Source organism: Solea senegalensis, linkage group LG2 (assembly GCF_019176455.1).
Source record: "Solea senegalensis isolate Sse05_10M linkage group LG2, IFAPA_SoseM_1, whole genome shotgun sequence".
Lineage (NCBI taxonomy): Eukaryota > Metazoa > Chordata > Actinopteri > Pleuronectiformes > Soleidae > Solea > Solea senegalensis.
The window spans coordinates 25,260,699-25,279,038 of record NC_058022.1 but is presented as its reverse complement, the minus strand read 5'-3'; the positions used below and the strand labels follow the sequence as shown (position 1 = coordinate 25,279,038).

At 39.2% G+C, this 18,340-nt stretch overlaps 1 protein-coding gene across 1 annotated transcript in view; it reads right to left on the bottom strand.

Moving 5' to 3' along the window:
- ptgfrnb (prostaglandin F2 receptor inhibitor b) overlaps positions 1 to 18,340 on the bottom strand; it is a 63,833-nt gene that overhangs the window by 14,900 nt on the left and 30,593 nt on the right. The window contains exons 6-11 of the mRNA XM_044019628.1: positions 11,639 to 11,785; positions 11,384 to 11,544; positions 11,013 to 11,133; positions 10,200 to 10,419; positions 9,928 to 10,115; positions 6,291 to 6,398 (exon numbers count right to left, since the gene is read on the bottom strand). Coding sequence (XP_043875563.1) covers positions 6,291 to 6,398; positions 9,928 to 10,115; positions 10,200 to 10,419; positions 11,013 to 11,133; positions 11,384 to 11,544; positions 11,639 to 11,785 — 945 coding nt within the window. The remainder of the gene's footprint in view (positions 1 to 6,290; positions 6,399 to 9,927; positions 10,116 to 10,199; positions 10,420 to 11,012; positions 11,134 to 11,383; positions 11,545 to 11,638; positions 11,786 to 18,340) is intronic.

Below are 18,340 nucleotides of genomic sequence, written 5' to 3'. Positions count from 1 at the left end.
CAGGTGTTAATCACCTATTCCTGCCTGCACAGAAAGACCTGGTGTACTCATTAAAATATGTGGCTGTTAATTGCCTCACATCCTTCTCAGCTGTTAATAAATGCCTGAAAAACAGCACAGATACTGGGATGTGGAGAGGTGCAGGCAAAAATGTTTCTCAAAATGTCTGCTGACATTACTGTCAATTATGAACTGCATCAAATCAATGTAAACATAACTTCACCCCCCTTTTATTTCACCATTAAAGGTGATTATGCAAACACAACATGCAGAAACAACGTAGTGGTTAGCGTTTTTGCCTTACAACGTGTAAAGACCAGAGTTTGTGACGGTATGTGTGAATGAATGTGTGAGAGTGAATGTTTCTTTGTCTCCATGTGTCACCCTGGCCTCCAGGGTGTTTCCCGCCTTTCACTGTATGTCAGCTGGGATTGGCACCAGCAGCCCTCAAGTGGAGGATAAATCGGTGGACAATGAATGGAAGTTCATGGCTACCTGATGGAAACACTATACATCTGACTATGATGCAATGGTCAAATTTGGCCAACTAACGTTACTTTTCAACACAGTCTCTTCTGCACTCTACACTACATCCCACTACATTATTCTTCCTTCGGTGCTGCACCACTTGGACGCCCTTAGTATAATATAGTCTCTTTCATTCTATAACATGCCTTAAAACTAGGAAAAACAGGACAAAAACTAGACAAACTGGCAAAAATGACACTTTACCATAAGCAAAGAAATGTTGTCATGTAAATATTTACTTAAATGAGTCTTCCTTTACTTGACGTGCACCACAAAAATGGTTTAAGAAAAATAATCTGCCATCTGCTAGCTTGTAAATCTAGCCACTTTCAGACTGTAATGAGTCTGATGATCAGGGGAAAAAACAGGCCAAAAAATAAATACAATTTCGGAAAGGTCACGCTGTCCAGTAAGAAATGTTTATATAAAGATGCAGTGTGTAATATTTAGGTCTAATTATGTCAATGTGGCAGAGAGTGAATACAAAATAAATATACTGGTGGGGTTTTGCTGAGTGTACGAGCACCTGAATGTATAAGTTGTTGTCATTACCACACAATGCACACTCTAAGTTGGACCACCCTATCACAAACTAAACAACTTTTGAGTTTTGAAGATAAGTGAAGCCTAGTATATAGTAGGTTGCTTGGAAATTCAAGTGACTTGTGCCATCACCAACATTACTGTAAACTCCTTCAACCAGCCTCTTAATACCAGCCGTCAGTGGTGCTGGTGACCAATATATGCCATTACTAGTTTATTCTAAACTGAAACATAATTTACCCAAAACTAGTGATTGAGATAATTAACACAAAGGAAAATGTTTACTGACCTTATGAATCGAATGAGAAGTAGAGGCTCATTTTCCTATAGACTTCCATTCAAACAGTTCTACCTTTAAAATGAGTCTTCCTTTACTTGGTTTAGCTGACTTTGCCACTGGGATTGTATGTAAACCATTGTTTTAGCTTGTAATGAACGCTTAAAGCAAGCTGTAATATCAAAGTTTTTTCTTAAAGTTTAATTATTTTTCTTGTGCAAAACTTGCCTGCCAAGATCCTTTTTCTTTTTTTAGACAAAAAATAAGCACAACTTCCAAGAAAAGAGGCTTATTTTACTTTCTTGAACATCTATTTTTACAGCATACACACCCTCGCACACACCTACCAAACACCATGACAGTTTTCCTCGCTACATATAAATCAATGCAATTAACTTAGCGAATAAAAACTGAAATAAAATGAGATTAAATGGACACTTCACAGTCACAACTGTTTAACATGGCGCTTAAAATGTCCTTTTTATGTACGGGTTATGCATTCCACAGAGGCAATAGGAGATGGTGTGTGTGTGTGTGTGTGTGTGTGCTATTTTCTCCCAGGAGGAGCAGAACAGTACACTGTTATCTTTTCAAAAGACTTTCAGAGCAGGAAAAAAAACAAAAAAAAAACACAATGTGCTGAAAAGCCTCAACTTGTCACAGCTTCAGTGTCAGTGCTTCAAAAGAAAAAAAAAACTATCTCTAAAGCGGATGTCATCTCATGTCTACCATTAATTTGCACACACGCACACGCACACGCACACGCACACACACACACACACACACACACACACACACACACACACACACACACACACACACACACACATACACACGGCTGCAATAACATGCCAGTCATTCCATTGGTAATGAATGCTGTGTCCACACGCAGCAGCAGCTTCACTCTGAGACAACACAGGGTCAGGGAAACAGTGACTTGGTGCTTATTGTTCAAAGGTTGGCTCGAATAGATATCAGTATTTAAAAACTGTAATTAAATTGATCAATGTTCCAGTTAATACAGTTAATCATCTATAAATTGAACTCCAGTGATGAACTGCCAGGCCTCATTAACTGACAACATACTGAAACGTGCAAGAATAGTGCAAACTTGGACATCATTCAACAAAATGAAAAGTTTAAGGCCTTGTTGCAACCATAACAACTGTTCATGATGCATGCGCTGTAAATACCGTCACTAATAAAAGGTCAACTGTTACTGCCGTTGCTGTAAACTGTGAGCAGTAATGAGGGATATTTATTTTACGTGTGAGTGTGTTTCACCATGCCCATCATCAAGACAAGCTGCAACAGGAGAGCCCTTCTTAACCATCTCAAAGGAATGCGCACACACACACACACACACACACACACACACACACACCTTCACAGCCTTTTCAATAATTTCCCAAACTTCTCCTTTTGTCTTGTTTTGTCAGAACAACAAACTACAAAAGTGAGTTTAAACATAATAAACTGTATACTAGAGTTGGGTGTTATCTATACTGTATGTTCTTACCTTGAAACCTTCCTCACATTATACCACAGTGTATGATATTACCATAAAAAAGTCACTTAATAACCCCTAACCCAATAAATAAAAATGTAAAACAAAATTAAATTTAGAAATTAAAGTAATGAATTCTGAGAAAAAAAAACTATGTATATTTGTTTATTATCTTAGATTAGATTTGCTGTTGTAGCATTGGTACAATGACTTCATATAATATATACAATGTAAAATTCTATAATGATATGTAGATCCATACACACTGTATATAGACACTTATACAGCATAGTATTGGTTTCACTGTATACAATACAAGAATGTGTGTGTACAAAAATACTAAAACAGGAAGTGAAGGTTTGGCTGTTGTCCAGACCAGATGACGCGAGCACCAGCACCGCACCTTTGTTGACATTTGTCACTCGATACCTCGTCGCTAATTGGTCCATTTAACCTGTGTGTGCTGTTCCCACTCACACACTGATGAGCTGCACTAAGGTTGCATGTTTTGTCATTGACACTGTGGCATAAACTATCCTGCTGCAGTAAATAAGTCATTAATTATTAAAACTCACTGTTGGATTTTGCCGCTTGCATTCATTTGATTCATTTCCAATACAAAAATACAATATAGTTGCAGCCCTTTCTTTTACATGTAATAATGTGTATTTAGACATGTCAGAGCAAAAATCAATCTACATACCATATATTAAATTCCATATAGACATGTACATGTAAATTAATAAATAAATTATCAAAATGATTACATTTGTTTGCTTTTTCCTTGTGTAGTGGTGTTGGTGTTATTGATCAATAATTCCATAATCACTGTTCAGCATAATGCAAATCAAGTGATTTTTGCACTTTTGACCTCTGACTGATGACTTCACTGACTCCATATTGAACAATTACTGGCAATTACCTTCCTGAAATCTTTAAAAACCTAAATCAGACTTCAAGGACAAACGCAATAAACACGATGAATCAGCAGCAATGGCAGTTAAAAGGGAAGATAATACATGATAAATGTGCATTTTAGTATCCAGGAATACACAAATACAACAAATATTAAATATGATAATAATAAACACAGAACCCTGATAATACAAATAGAATAGTGTATGTCATATCGCTAATTAGTGTACAGCATGATCTTACTATTTACAGTCCTAAAACTAATTTTTAAGAAAGTAAAATAAGGCTTGGCAAGCACATTCTGTACAAGAAAAAATATTTTGTAATTGGAAGAGAAAATACTTAAAGAAGACTAATTTCTTACATGACAGTTTCTTTGCTTGTGATAAGTACAACCTTGCAAAATTTTGGCCAGTTTTTCCTCAATTTAAGGCCCATTACAATCTGAAACTGGCTATAGATTCACAAGCTAGTCATACATATTCTAGCCAAGCAAATCTTATCCCATTGGAAGATTATTTGTCTTAAAACAAGAACATTTGAACATATTAGGTTTGTTTCTAGTAATGCTGTTTTTGCAGATTTGCACATATGAGATCACACATCATCAGATGAGAGACGCTCTGGACAGAGAGCTGTGATTCCACAACATTATTTATTTTTAATAAACTAAGCATTTTCCAGTGCCTATTGCAGCTTTAATAGTTTATGTCCTCTACTTCTATAGTTCCTGGAATTTTTAGGGGTTATTAGTGAGATATATACACGAGTGCTATTTATACACCACTTTTCATTAAAAGTGATGCAACTCAAAGTGCTTCACAAGCTCAGGGTTAAGAGGAGGTATTTAATTTTTGCTTTTAAAAATATTAATATTATCTGTTGCCCTGAGGTCTTATGGAAGGTGGTTCCACAGGCAGGCACCATAGCACTGAAAAAAAGGCCTCACTGTGTTTTTGTTTTGATTTTAGTGATGATTAAAAGGTCGCTACCTGAAGACCTGAAGAAACTTGAGGCACGGGGACCACATGCTTCCTTCTAATCTAACTCATGGGGCCTGCTACTCGCATTAGTTATTTGTGTATGTTGTTTTTTTTATTTTATTTAATAGATTAAATTTGCATCTTTCTATGATGGATATGCTGAAGTTCATCTTACACACCCTAACAGAACAGCCTATTCTATTTCTACTGCTAATAATCACAAAAGCAACACAACATATTCATGCATACCATTACACTGCATTCCTCTTTACTTCTTCACTGTGAACATGTTCATGTGTAACTCTGCTACCAGCTGTGATGCTCAGGGGGTATTTCTTTCCCATGATGCAACTCTCTAAGTGCATGTTTCACAACCACCAAGGCACCAATCCCTGAAGTGAATGTTTGTGTTTATTTATGGCCATTTATTCATTCATACATACACTGCTGAGGAGACACAGGTGTGAAGCCATGTTTCCATGTGTGGGTAGCTTAATGCCCAACACTAACCTTAACCTAACCCCAATTCAAATCTTAGCCCTAAACGTAACCACTTCCTCAGAAAGAAAGGTCTACCTCACGAGGACCAGGTTTTGGTCTCAATGAGGACTATTAGTTTGTGTTAGAAAAGGTCATGAAGAGGAAACAAATGTACACACATACTCACTATGACAATACAATACTGAAAACATATGTTGGAAGGCAAAGAAAAACAGAGAGGAGGAGACATTGATAGTTGGGTAGAGTAATGAGTAAGACGAGGGAGGACAGAAGATGCATGGGTGTTTAGAGTGAGGGAGGAAAAGGAAAGTGGGGGAGATGAGGAAGAAAGATAAATAGAGGAGGAGGAGAAGAAGAAGGATGGAATACACCTACAAAAAAAAGACATTTTAATCTACTGAATAGGATTATGTTTTTGATTTACCTGTACTTTACCAGTATTTAAATTGACTGTGACTATAATTAATAATATAATAATAATAATAATAATAATAATAATAATAATACACATTCAGTATTATATAGGAAAATTGCACCTTGATCTAATGATTATTTACCTAATTTTTACATTAATCTTGTTAGAAGAAGGTTTAGACAGATTGTGTATTGTCACACACAAATGAAAAGTGAAAGCATTTACAGTGTGTATGTGTGTGCGTGCGTGTGTGTGTGAACATGGGCGCGACAGTGAGTGTCGTTTCATCTGTACAACTATTTGAAATGCAGGAGTCCCGTCACTCTTATTAGCAGTGCTGCTGACAAGTTGGCAGGTGAAGAACAAAGAAGTTCAAACTGTGTGTGTGTGTGTGTGTGAGTGTGTGTGAGAGACAGAGAGAGAGAGGGGAGAGAGAGAGTGACTGAAGGAGAGATACGGCTGATTTTATTTATTTATGCTCACACAAACTGAGGAAGAAAAAAAAAGACAACAGAAGATAAAAAAACTGCATCAGTGACTGTGATTTGTAAGTGTAAGAGGAAAAACAACTGTGTGGTCCAGCTGTTAGTGTTTGTGTGTGTGTGTGTGTGTGAACTATACCAGTCTTTGGCGAGGATCCGGAGACGCTGAGTGAACACTCCATCTTGGCTGTTGTTGACGGATAAACACTGGTGTCATCCGAGTGGATGGCGATGGAGAAGGACGGGCCTGTGACAATGACACATGAGATAAAATAAGCATTATACAAAAAAACACACACACACACTCATTGCTGACAGGAAACATCAGGGTAAATCAAAAGGATCCATTATTATATATATAATATATATATATCTATACAACAAAACAGACATTCAAGCTCAACCACATGAATGCCTATGCTCAATCTCTACTCGTCTATCATGGTGTGCTAAGATTCATTACAGGGTGTAGGCCCCTCACACACCATTGTACTTTGTACTCTCTGGTCAGCTGATCATCATTGTCCATGCCCAGACTCTTGCATTGGTACAATTTCATATACAAAACTCCTCTGTCTGCACAGAGCTTGAGAAAAGGGCATTTTCCTCTGGCCCCCCCAACCTGGAACATGCTTCAGCAGAGTCTCAAGCTGTCTAGCTTGATTCCCTTAGTGGATTTAAAAATTATTTTAGAGTCACTGGAGAGGTCATCTTCGGGGATTTGCTCCTGTCCTAGTATTTTAATTTGTTTATTCACTTGGCACTTTGCACATTTCCTTTATTGTTGTGTTGTCTGTCTGTAATTCTGTGTTCTCTCTTGAAAATAAGATAGTCACCGTGTCTCCAGGGGTGGTACATTTGGAGATAAAAGCTTGGAAAACTATCAAAGTATAACTAATGCTGCTTATTTTGGCAAATGATGGCAAATCTACATACTGGCACCCATTTGAGTGAAAGGATGAATAAAATGTGACCGCTCGCTCCATATGCATGTTGCCATCTGATCAGAGAATCACTTCAACTCTGAATTATTTAACAGTAAATGTGCTGGTGAGACTTTGCATCATGTACATCCTCACAGACGATCATGTACACGAGGAAACGCCACAACACGCTTGAAACATTCACGATACAGATGGAACCTTGGGAGGCCTGCCAGTTGGTGTATGTGCAAAAACACTCACACACACACACACACACAATGCAGAGAGCTTCTTCCCTAAGGCAAGCATAAGGACTTTTTGAAAACAGCACGACTTGAAGCCTAAACGCTGTCGGTGCCTGTGTTCTGGTGGGGGCGGTGGGGGTGGTGGGGCTGTGTGTTGCACTGTGTGAGGTCAAGAAAATGTTAAACTCGGATACATAATCTGGAACACTTGAGAGAGATACACACAGGCACACACAAACGTGAGCAGAGAAAGAAAAGGAAAGCGGCGGGGCAGATCTTAGCAGCTGACTGATTGGCCAAAGGGTTTCACTTTGAAGACATCCCAAAGAGAGTGAGGGTGAGAAAGTGAAAGGATGGCGGTTAGAACGGGGGAGGAAAAACAGCGAGCGAGATAAAGTAATGCTCAAGGGCTGCTGCCCTCCCCAGAGAAGGGGAGATAGCACTGCCATCTTGCTGTCTTCCAAAAATGATTAAAAATGCTGCTTCTCACCCACAAACGATGTAATATGCAGGCAGATTCTTACTCTAGCATAGACGTTGTGGCCATTAATGTTTCCTTTAACAATGAATGTGAACATTGAATCAACCAGCTTCACCATTACAAAAGGTTTGCAGTTGCTAGATTCACCTTTAGGTTAAAATCCTACTTGTTTACAGACAATTGTACATATGAACCACAACAGAAAGGTAATGTTCCCAGGACATTCTTGGTACCAGAAATTGTTAGCTGGGCAGTTATTTATTGGATTTCTGAAAATCCAACAAACACACAAAAGGTGAACTCCAGATTGAGGAGGTGTCAATTTAAAGAAATTAAGGTTTTACAGGTAATGGATTGTAGAAAGACACAAAATGCCACTGGTATGGTACAAGCTAGCTTCCAGCTAAAGTTGTTTTGGTCTTTGACATAGGTCAACATGAAAACGGTGAAAAGGGACAAGTCTCCACCTAGCATAGCGGAGTCTGACACACTTAATTCGATATTCCCCTCTCGGGCTTGCATATTGAGAAAAAGAAAGTCATCCAATTCAACTGTCACTGCAAATGAAGCTACCATATAGCTACCTTTCTCCCCGTTTCCAGTCTCTATGCTAAACTAAGCTAATCTTAGCTAAACAAAGCTGCTACTAGCTGCTACTTTTCGTCATAGGTCAACTGAAAAATGTCTTCAATTAACTTTGTGGACAAAATATTATTAGGATTATTATTCCTCCATTTTATATGTAATATAGTCTTTGGATAATTCTGACATATTAACATTGATGTGTTCATCAAAATGCATTGTCCCTTTTAAATTTCACATTGTTACCATATCTCTACCTCCTTCTTGCCTAATATCCTTGTCAACCATTTCTTTTAATGCCCCCATCGATTGGTCCACTTCACCACCTCTGACGCTGCTTTCTCTCCATCCTTCGTTTATCATCCTGTCTCACTCTTTCCAGTCAGATCAAACACAGTAAAGTAGGCCAGTGGTTGTGGTGGGCGTTTAGGGGCTTAAAGGTGTGTGTGCATGAGCATCTTTATTTTTTGCTCATTAGGGAATTTATGCTGGTTATCATTGACTGTGTGTGGGTGGACCATGTGAGTGTACACAGGGGCTAAATATTTCTATTAATAAACACTAATAGATTTCCAGGGTTTTTAATTCAGTTGGTTCAGATTGTTATGAAACTGAATAAGTGATTTGACTCCCTAAAAGGGCTATGAATTAATAATGAAGAAAGTTTCTTCTCTTTGTCATGCTCTTTGTTCACGGCATGATTCCAGGATACTTCTTTTAATAAGAACAGTATCTTAAGAAAAAAAACACTTCTTTTGGATGAAGTAGCAAGAAATCCACAAGATTGAGTAAACAGAGAAGCACAGTGGAAATATGTTGCTTTTAACAGATGGTCCTTTCAGTGATACTGCCATTGTAAATTCACATGTGGAAGTTTATTTTGAAAGTTAAACTCAGAGTTCCTTTAGCATACAAACACTGGAGGCATGTGTTAGCAGTGAGGTTTCAGGTCAGGTTTCCACATCACTACGTAGTAGGTATTAGACAGGGTTCGAAGTGAAATAAGTGTTTTTTCTGCATAGCTTGGGATTCACAACACTTTCAAATCCTTCCACTTCTGACAGAGTCAGCGACTGCAGGATGAGACAAACGTTTCTCAAAATGTGCTAATGAATAAAATGGGGGATACATCTTTAAATAAAGAGACTGATGGTATTGTTGTTTTTGGCTATGTCAATTAACAAAATATCAAATTAGTCTGACCATCTCTGATTGTTGCTTCGGTTCAAATTCTTTCACATGTGTAGCTGACTAAGTACTGGTGCATTAGATTTATAGTCGGACCTCAGAAGTACCCCGATTTAGGATTCCAAGGTGACCCATACAAACACCGCTGTGTCCCCATGTTTTTGTCCAACTTCTCAACTGTAACACGGTAAACTTGGAGGTGGAGGTCACCGATTTAAATGGAAATGGAACAGAGCTTATTATGTTAAGTTATTTTGTCTACAATCAACATATTTGTAGAGTTCATGCTTATTTAAACCGTCTTGATATAAAAAGCAAAAGAAACGACGATGAGTGAAAAGACGCGCACTGACTCACCATTTTCCTGAAAGTCAATTCGGACTTTGTTGGATTCAGCACTTGTGGCTCTGGTCCAAGTTTGTCCCGGCTGCTGTTTTGTCCATGCAGTGATGTCACACCAGTAGAAACCTCTGTCGGACAGCTGGACACCCGCCAGGCGGAACCGAAACTCTGCCGGACCGGACTTTGCCAGAACCAAACTGTCTCTGAGCAGAGAGAGAAGATCATACATTTAGAAGTTAAAATACAGAAACTGCGCAATGTTAAGTCACTACATGCTATGTCTGTACCTCCTGTTGGGGTCCGTAGCTCCACCATGCTGCAGGACATTGTCCGGGCTGAGAGTCATGATGGTTCTCACGTTGCTCTCCAGGCTCTCCTGTGATTGGATGAGCACCGAGTAGCCTGCCTCGCCGAGGTTCTCAAGGCTCACGATGCAGCTCATTTCAAAGGTGGCCCCGCCCACAGAGGCTTCGCGGATACGTTTGGCCATGACATTTAGAGTTGGACCTGAAAGCAGTCCACTGATGAGTCCATGAAATGACTTGAAGATTGAGATCATTCAAACACACCATAGTGTCAGGGGGGGATCCCCATATGAAGTGATGAACAATTACGCCATGACATTAGACATCTGATTCAATGCAGGCTCACACACACACACACAGAGCATATGAGTTACAAAATGGCCCAATTAACTAAAGAAAGGGCACAGAGTTCAGGATGTGGGACTGAAATAGGGAGAAAATTGTTGAGAATGGAACAGAGCACAAACGGTCTGTTGTTATGTTGAAGTATTTCTCCTGTGAAGTCTGGAAATGATCTCCACACATTAGATCTCATTCATAAACCTCAGCAGTGGGGTTACTCTAGCTGGTTAAGAGTTTTCTAAATCATAAATGTGATTTAATGGATCTTTTTTTTTTGTTTCCCCCCCAAATGTGAATCATTAAATCCCAGAAGACAACTTTGAGTATCAGGATAAATGTTCCATGCTGAGATTATAGGAAATTTTATTTAGTTATTAGTTATTAGTTATTAGTTTATTTCCCTAGAAAAAAGAGAAAAGTCCTGTGAAATGCAGAAAACCAAAGCCGCCTTACGTTTAGTATCCCATCGCACAGTCACTGCAGAGCTCTTGTACTCAGTGGTCTTCACCAGGTCACCGTGGCTGCTGGCACTCCATGCAGACACAGTACAAGAATACTGGCCCATATCGATCTCCTACCAACAAAAAAGAAAATGAGAGATCAACTCAAAAACATCAGTTGCAGCGGTGTGGAAAATCCAAACCACAAAACCAAAACCAGAGCTTAGACACATATATAATATATTCTGTGTCAAAGACTCAAAGACATCCTGTGCTCCAAAGGCCTCTTATTTCTGTGCATACTCTGGTAATATCAGGGAATAGGTGAACCACAAATGTTTCATTATGCCATTACTTTGCTAGACGGTTTTTGTTTTTTTCTACCTGTGTGCGGAGAATACGCAGTTTGAACGTGTTGGGCTGGACTCTTGTCAGAGACAACGCGCCACTCTTCAGACGGTCAGAGTACGTCGACCCTGGCAACAAGTTGCCATTTCCGTCCAGCGAGCCAATGTGATGCGAGGTCTGAGGACCACCTCCTGCACCTGCCGGTGATTGGACGGACATAAAATAACAAATCAGCCAACGAAACGTTGCACAGCAAATCTCAATCTTTAAATGTTTAAATGTCGAAAGTACCAGGAAGTGTTGTGTACTCCCATGTGACACCAAGGCGACCTCCCAGGGGTAGATGGGCAATGTTGCTCACCAGGCAAGCCAGCTCTGTGGGTTCAGCTGTCATGAGTGGGTTGAGGGTGGGTTCAAGGGTCAGCGTAAAGTTTGGCTCTAAGGAGAAAAAGTGAAAAAAAATTCAAATATTATAGGTACAAAGGCAAGATAAAAAAAAGACACAAATAAGGGTAAAATAAACCCAGTACTGTATTGTACGGTTTTATCACTTTGCTCTCTTGGTACTTAATATTGCACCATTAAAAGCTTTACTCCAATAAATCAATGCAAAATCTGAAACAACCTTCTGTCTTCTTGGCACTTCTTTTCACCTCATACTGCTTTGCATCATACATGACCAGAGACACCATGGAACATCTGTGCAACAACAAATCTGTGTTTGAAAGCCCTAAAGCCATACTTCAATATGCAGTTTACATACAACCAGCTATGTTAGAGCTTCCTTGTGGTAAGAAAATGTGGTTTTGACTTGACCCCACAAGAACAACAGGCCGATCCTCATCATACTAACTTCCTATCACAGAGTCGGCTCAGATTACACAAAAAGAAGCGTATCGTCTGCAACAGGTTTAAACCTAAAGACCTGTCATCTAATACTACAGTCATGAAATTAGTTTCAAGCAGCAATGTTGTGTTCTGATGATGGACCGACAACTAAAAACAACTAATGGCATGAAATCAATTTCCTGTGCTGCCACAAAAGATTACCCTTATTTTCATCAGTCATTGCCAGGTTTCTTCCTTGGAAAGCAAACAAGTCTGGACCAGAAAGTCTCCAGATTTGTTGCTAGTCACTTTTTTTGAGAAAGAAAACAAGTCTCTAGGGGGTCTGAAAAGTTGCTAAATATAACAACAAAGTCACAAATGTTTGCAACATTGGAAAATAGACACCATGGAACATATGTGCATCAACAAATCAAATAGTTTGAAAGCCCTAAATCCATACTTCAACATACAGTTTACCTAGCTTTGTTAGAACCTTCCATGTGGAAAAAAAGGGGCTGTGACCCCACATGAACAACAGGCCGATCCTCATCATACTAACTTCCTATCACAGAGTCGGCTCAGATTACACAAAAAGAAGCGTATCGTCTGCAACAGGTTTAAACCTAAAGACCTGTCATCTAATACTACAGTCATGAAATTAGTTTCAAGCAGCAATGTTGTGTTCTGATGATGGACCGACAACTAAAAACAACTAATGGCATGAAATCAATTTCCTGTGCTGCCACAAAAGATTACCCTTATTTTCATCAGTCATTGCCAGGTTTCTTCCTTGGAAAGCAAACAAGTCTGGACTAGAAAGTCTCCAGATTTGTTGCTAGTCACTTTTTTTGAGAAAGAAAACAAGTCCCTAGGGGGTCTGAAAAGTTGCTAAATATAACAACAAAGTCACAAATGTTTGCAACATTGGAAAATAGACACCATGGAACATATGTGCATCAACAAATCAAATAGTTTGAAAGCCCTAAATCCATACTTCAACATACAGTTTACCTAGCTTTGTTAGAACCTTCCATGTGGAAAAAAAGGGGCTGTGACCCCACATGAACAACAGGCCGATCCTCATCACACTAACTTACAATGTCTATCACAGAGTCAGCTCTGAAAGAAAGAGCAGCCAGTCATCTAATCCTACAGACATTAGTTTCAGGGAGAGATGTGTGTTCTTAAGACAACAACTGAGACCAACTAATGGCATAAAATCAATTTCCTGTGCTGCCTCCAAAGAAAAGATTTCCCTTAATTTCATCAGTCATTGCCAGGTTGTCACTTCACTACAGAAATGTACCAGACAAATAAAATCAAACAAAGCCAGACAGCAAAACAACCGGATATAATGCTGTTAATCATGTAGGAGGAGAACTGGATCAGTGTTAACAGTGTTTGTTAGAGTGTGTGACACAGAGCGGGAGAGAGTGAGGGAGAGAGAGAGAGAGAGATCACAGATATAAAAGTGGTCATCTTTCTGTTTGTTTCCTGGTCATTGATGTGTAAAGGTGCAATCTGCTCTGACTGAGAACTTGCTTCACCACCTACCACACACACACATGCACACACACACACAAGGGCTCCCATTCTTTTACACAGACTAAACAAACCGTTATCCCTAATCTTAACCATAACCAGTTTATACCTAAGCCTAACCTTAACTTAACCACAATTAAAATCATAGCACAAAACGTAACCAGTCTCTAAGAAATGAGGTTCTGCTTAACTAGGACCAGGTTTTGGTCTCCATGAGGACTACTGGTCCTACAAGGTCAGTGTTAATGCCAGAACATTTCCTACAGAGGTAACAAATAATACACACACACACACACACAGCAACACTAAGACATACGCAAAAGGAACTATAAATTCAAGTGCAAATATAAATGTGAGCGTGTGTGTTTGGTAAAGGAGGGTGGTTTTCATGATGTCAGCTGGACGTCGCTGACACACACACAGTGACTCATACCACAGTCACCATCTGCTGTGAAACACATACTTTGATCAATGGGAACGTGCTGTTTAACCACGTGCTTCTCTCCGAGTGCCATATTTAGTAGAGCTGTCGATTCTCTAACAGGAGCCGATTCTGTCATCATCATCGTACAGTAAATGTCTGATACAGCTGACAAACACTGAGACAATGCGAGATACAATTTCAAGGCCACATAATAGACATTTGATTAACTTGTTGGGGGTTTTTTTTAACGAGAGATTTATTTATAGGATATTTCATGTGGTCTTATTTTGAAGAGAGAGAAGTAAAATACATAAACAGCCATGCATTCAGATTTACCATTTTTTTGTATTTTACAGAAGCAGAAAATGTTTTCAGCAGGAAATTAAGATAAACATTTTTTTTTTTTTCAATGAAACCACATTGTTTGGAATGAAAATTCCACACTCCACCCTGCCAGCAACAAATTCTCTCCGATCGGATGTGCTTCACAATTTGAAAAGGGAGCGTGTTCAGTGTTCCCAAGGACACACTGGTATGTAGACTACAGTAGTGGAGCTGGAAATCATCTGAATTAGTCTTTAAGATCAATATTAACATTATATACTTCAGTAATTGTTAGTTTACTTAAGTCATTGCAGTACTATCCTCAGATATTACTTATATACTCCTATGTAAGACATTCTGCCACACAAACAAGCTGCTCATGCATCTAATGAGACCCAAGCCTTATTTAACTCTGCTTAAATTGTTGCTGCTTGTATCGAGTTTGTGTTGTCTTTGTTGTTGTCAGCCGTTACCGTCAACAAAGACAGAAATACGCAAGCACCTGCAGTTCCTGAACACATGGGTTTTAAGAGTCAGTGATGCAGCCCACCTACTGTCAAATCCCCACACACAAGTGGAACTCTTTTTTTTTCCATTTCAAAGCATAGTTTGTGTAAAAAAAAAAGAAAACAAAGAAGCTTTAAAAGATGGAAAATGATCCGTAAGTGTGAAGAAAATGGGTCAATGTCAACAACATAACAGACCCCTTTCATCTGCGTTGCACTACATATCTTCATTTTAAAGAGCTCCTCCGAGTCACAAGCTCTGCATTTGCAGTGAATCTGGCGGTTTGTGTAAATGCTTCAGAAGAAGTCACAAATTATTAAATTAGAATATAAAAACACAAGTAGTAATTATTTACAGGGAGTGATCTACTGGTTAGTTAATCATTTGGTTGATAAGAGAAGATTAGGATTTAGGATTTTTTGTTAATTTTGCAGCTTCTCCATTTCCACTTTCTCCAACGATATTATTTAAATACTATAGTTAATCATCAAATTGTAGTCAGCTTGTTGCAGTAGCTTGAAAGCTGAATTACCCTGATCAAGTTTAGAGTATGCAAGCAATTTCCACATGTATTTATTACTATTTTTTACTACTATTGTACATTTACCAACAGCTATTTGTATCATATGTTCCTCAAATGTGAGATGTTTATGGTACCTTTTATTGAGCACAATATTACAGTGATCGTTGGAGGCTAGCCCGGATTGAGAGGCACACATTCTTTGTATTTTTAACCTTCAAGTCAAACAACACACCACATTAGGAATGTAGATACAATCATGTGCGCCTTGCAGCCTCAGACACGGGTGGCCACTGGGATGTAATTTCCATTGAAGCGAGCACCAAAACCTTTCACAAAGCAATTCACAAATGATGTTTCCACCCTCTCTCTGCTACCAATCATTCCTTTACTTTTTGCAACGGAGTCACAACAACAACAAAAAAAATTTAGAAGAAGAAACTTGTCTTCTCTCACATACCGTCAAACCTACTGCTGCCTCAAACTGTTATGACAGATAAAATCAACACTGCAGCTAAAAACAGGTATTGTACTATCTGAACATACAGAAACAACATTGAAAAATATCAATGTGTATTTATGAATTTATGTAAATTAAAAATAAACTAAATGCATTGTGGAGTCCTCTATTTCCCAATAGAAGCAGAAGTTTGTAACCCACTACACCAGGTCAGGTTTTGGTGACTACACAGATGAATGTACAGACCAATCTGGACCCAGAAATCTCTACAGCACACTGGGCAGATGGAAACAAAAATGTCCCCCTCTCAGGCTATTCCTTGGCAACTGTGGCAATGGTGGCACAATGAACCACCTGAACCACCACTTTAATATGGCTCCTGAAAGTATGTCAATAGTAAGGTTATATGCTTTTAAACCATAAATATTTTGTTTAAATCAAATTGCTATGGACTATATTACAACCATTAAGACCCATGCACACAAAGGAAGACAGAGGCAAAACATCCAAATTCTGTGAAGTCTGAACTTAACGCACACACTGCAATTCTAAGAGTCCACAACAGTGAATCTCAGCCTGCGCCAAACACATAGGTTTGCACAGCTATTCTTCTTAGGATACTACATTGACTTTCATTCATTTAGACAGCCTAACCCAAGCCTTATCTCTAACCTAACCCATAGAGAATTGATGCCTAACTGTAACCTTCAAACCTCAAATCTTATTCCTAAACTAGTCAACTATACCAGTTCCTCAGCAAAGTGGTTCTGCTTCATTCTAGCAAAACTGCTATTCAAATATTCATTGTTTGATGACTATTTTTATATTCTAAATTCTGGCACTAGAGCTAGTGAAATGAATGCAGGGTTGACTGTGTGTTGAGTAGCTAAGAAGATGCATTCAAAAACCCTTGTAAATGTTATGACTTCTGAGGGATCTACAGCGTGTTGAACCTAGAGGAGCAGCTTCAAGATGCATTCAAAAAAACTTGTAAAATTAATCTCTTCTGTATGGAGCCCCCCTCGGGTCAGGCTGGGAAATGTTCTAGTTTGAACTTTTGCATTCCTCTCGATACTTTTGCATTCCCTCGTAATAACCTTTGTGTTTCCCCTCCCTGTGTCTCAGGCAGCCCTGCCCAGCCGTGCATGGCACTTGCTCCCTGCTCTGCATGCCTGAGTCAACCTTTTCTCCCTCACTCACAGTCTACAGCTACAGATAAATGGCTACAACATATGGAGCCCAAGCTTTGTATTACGAGGGAACTTTGCTCTATATATTTGTAGCTCTATTTATTGGCGCCATGGAGTTCTGCCGGGAGTATGAGTCCTGGCCTGGGGCAGGGGGGCACAGAGCTTCAGGGATCATGAGGCAACATAAAAGTTATTGTGAGGGAATGCAAAAAGTGCTGTAAGGGAATGCAAAAGTTCGGTCTAAAATATTTCCCCCCATGACCCTTCACGGGCTCCATATTTCTGCGAACACACATGCAATCCACTAACTAAAGCCATGTTTCCATCGAATGGAACGGTTTGGTTCAGTACAGTACCTTTCCATTAGGAATTGTACCAAAACAACCAGCCCATACCGTTACATTTTTGGTACCCTTCCTTTGGGGTATCAGAGTAAAATGGCACAGTAAGATCAGGGTGAAGCTAGGTCGTCTCCATCCACAACAGTCAGCTGATTGGTTGACAGAAAAATGTACTTCCTAAGTTTCTTAAATGTCCGCACTCATCAAAAATATTGATGTCTTGTTGAGACAAACAGCCACAAACTGACCAGGTAAAAAACAAAAAGCTACTGGATATCCTCCATAGTTGTCTGTTGCATCGGTACAATGTCAAGCTCGATAACTCGCTAATGTGGGTACAGCCCAAAAGCTGCCAACCAAGTGAAAACATAAGCCTCACCCAGGGCTTTACCATTCTAAACCATACCGACTGTACCAAACCGAACCGTACTATCATAGAAACAGAGCAAACACGCTTGCTGCTGCTGCCACCTTGTGATAACCACAGCAACACAAATTATGTTGTCACTGGGGTAGAAAGATTAGCTTTTTATCAATGCAATCATTAATGATTGAGTCACAGAAACAGATTTTTTTTTTTATAATCAAGCAAATAATCAAATACTAGTCCCTATTCCTAATTAGAATTACCAAGTTTTGGTCTCCATGAAGACTACTGGTCCTGACAAGGTGAGTGTTTACACCAGAAGAGGTAATAAATACAAGAACACACACACACAAACCAGCATTTGTGTTTCTATGGGAGTTCAGAGGGTGTGACCAGGAACGTGTTTGGCAAGTGTTTTCCGCTTCGTCATTTGCAGGTGAACTGTGGTAATATTACACGTCTGGAAGGAAGAAGAGAGTGACTGTGGCAC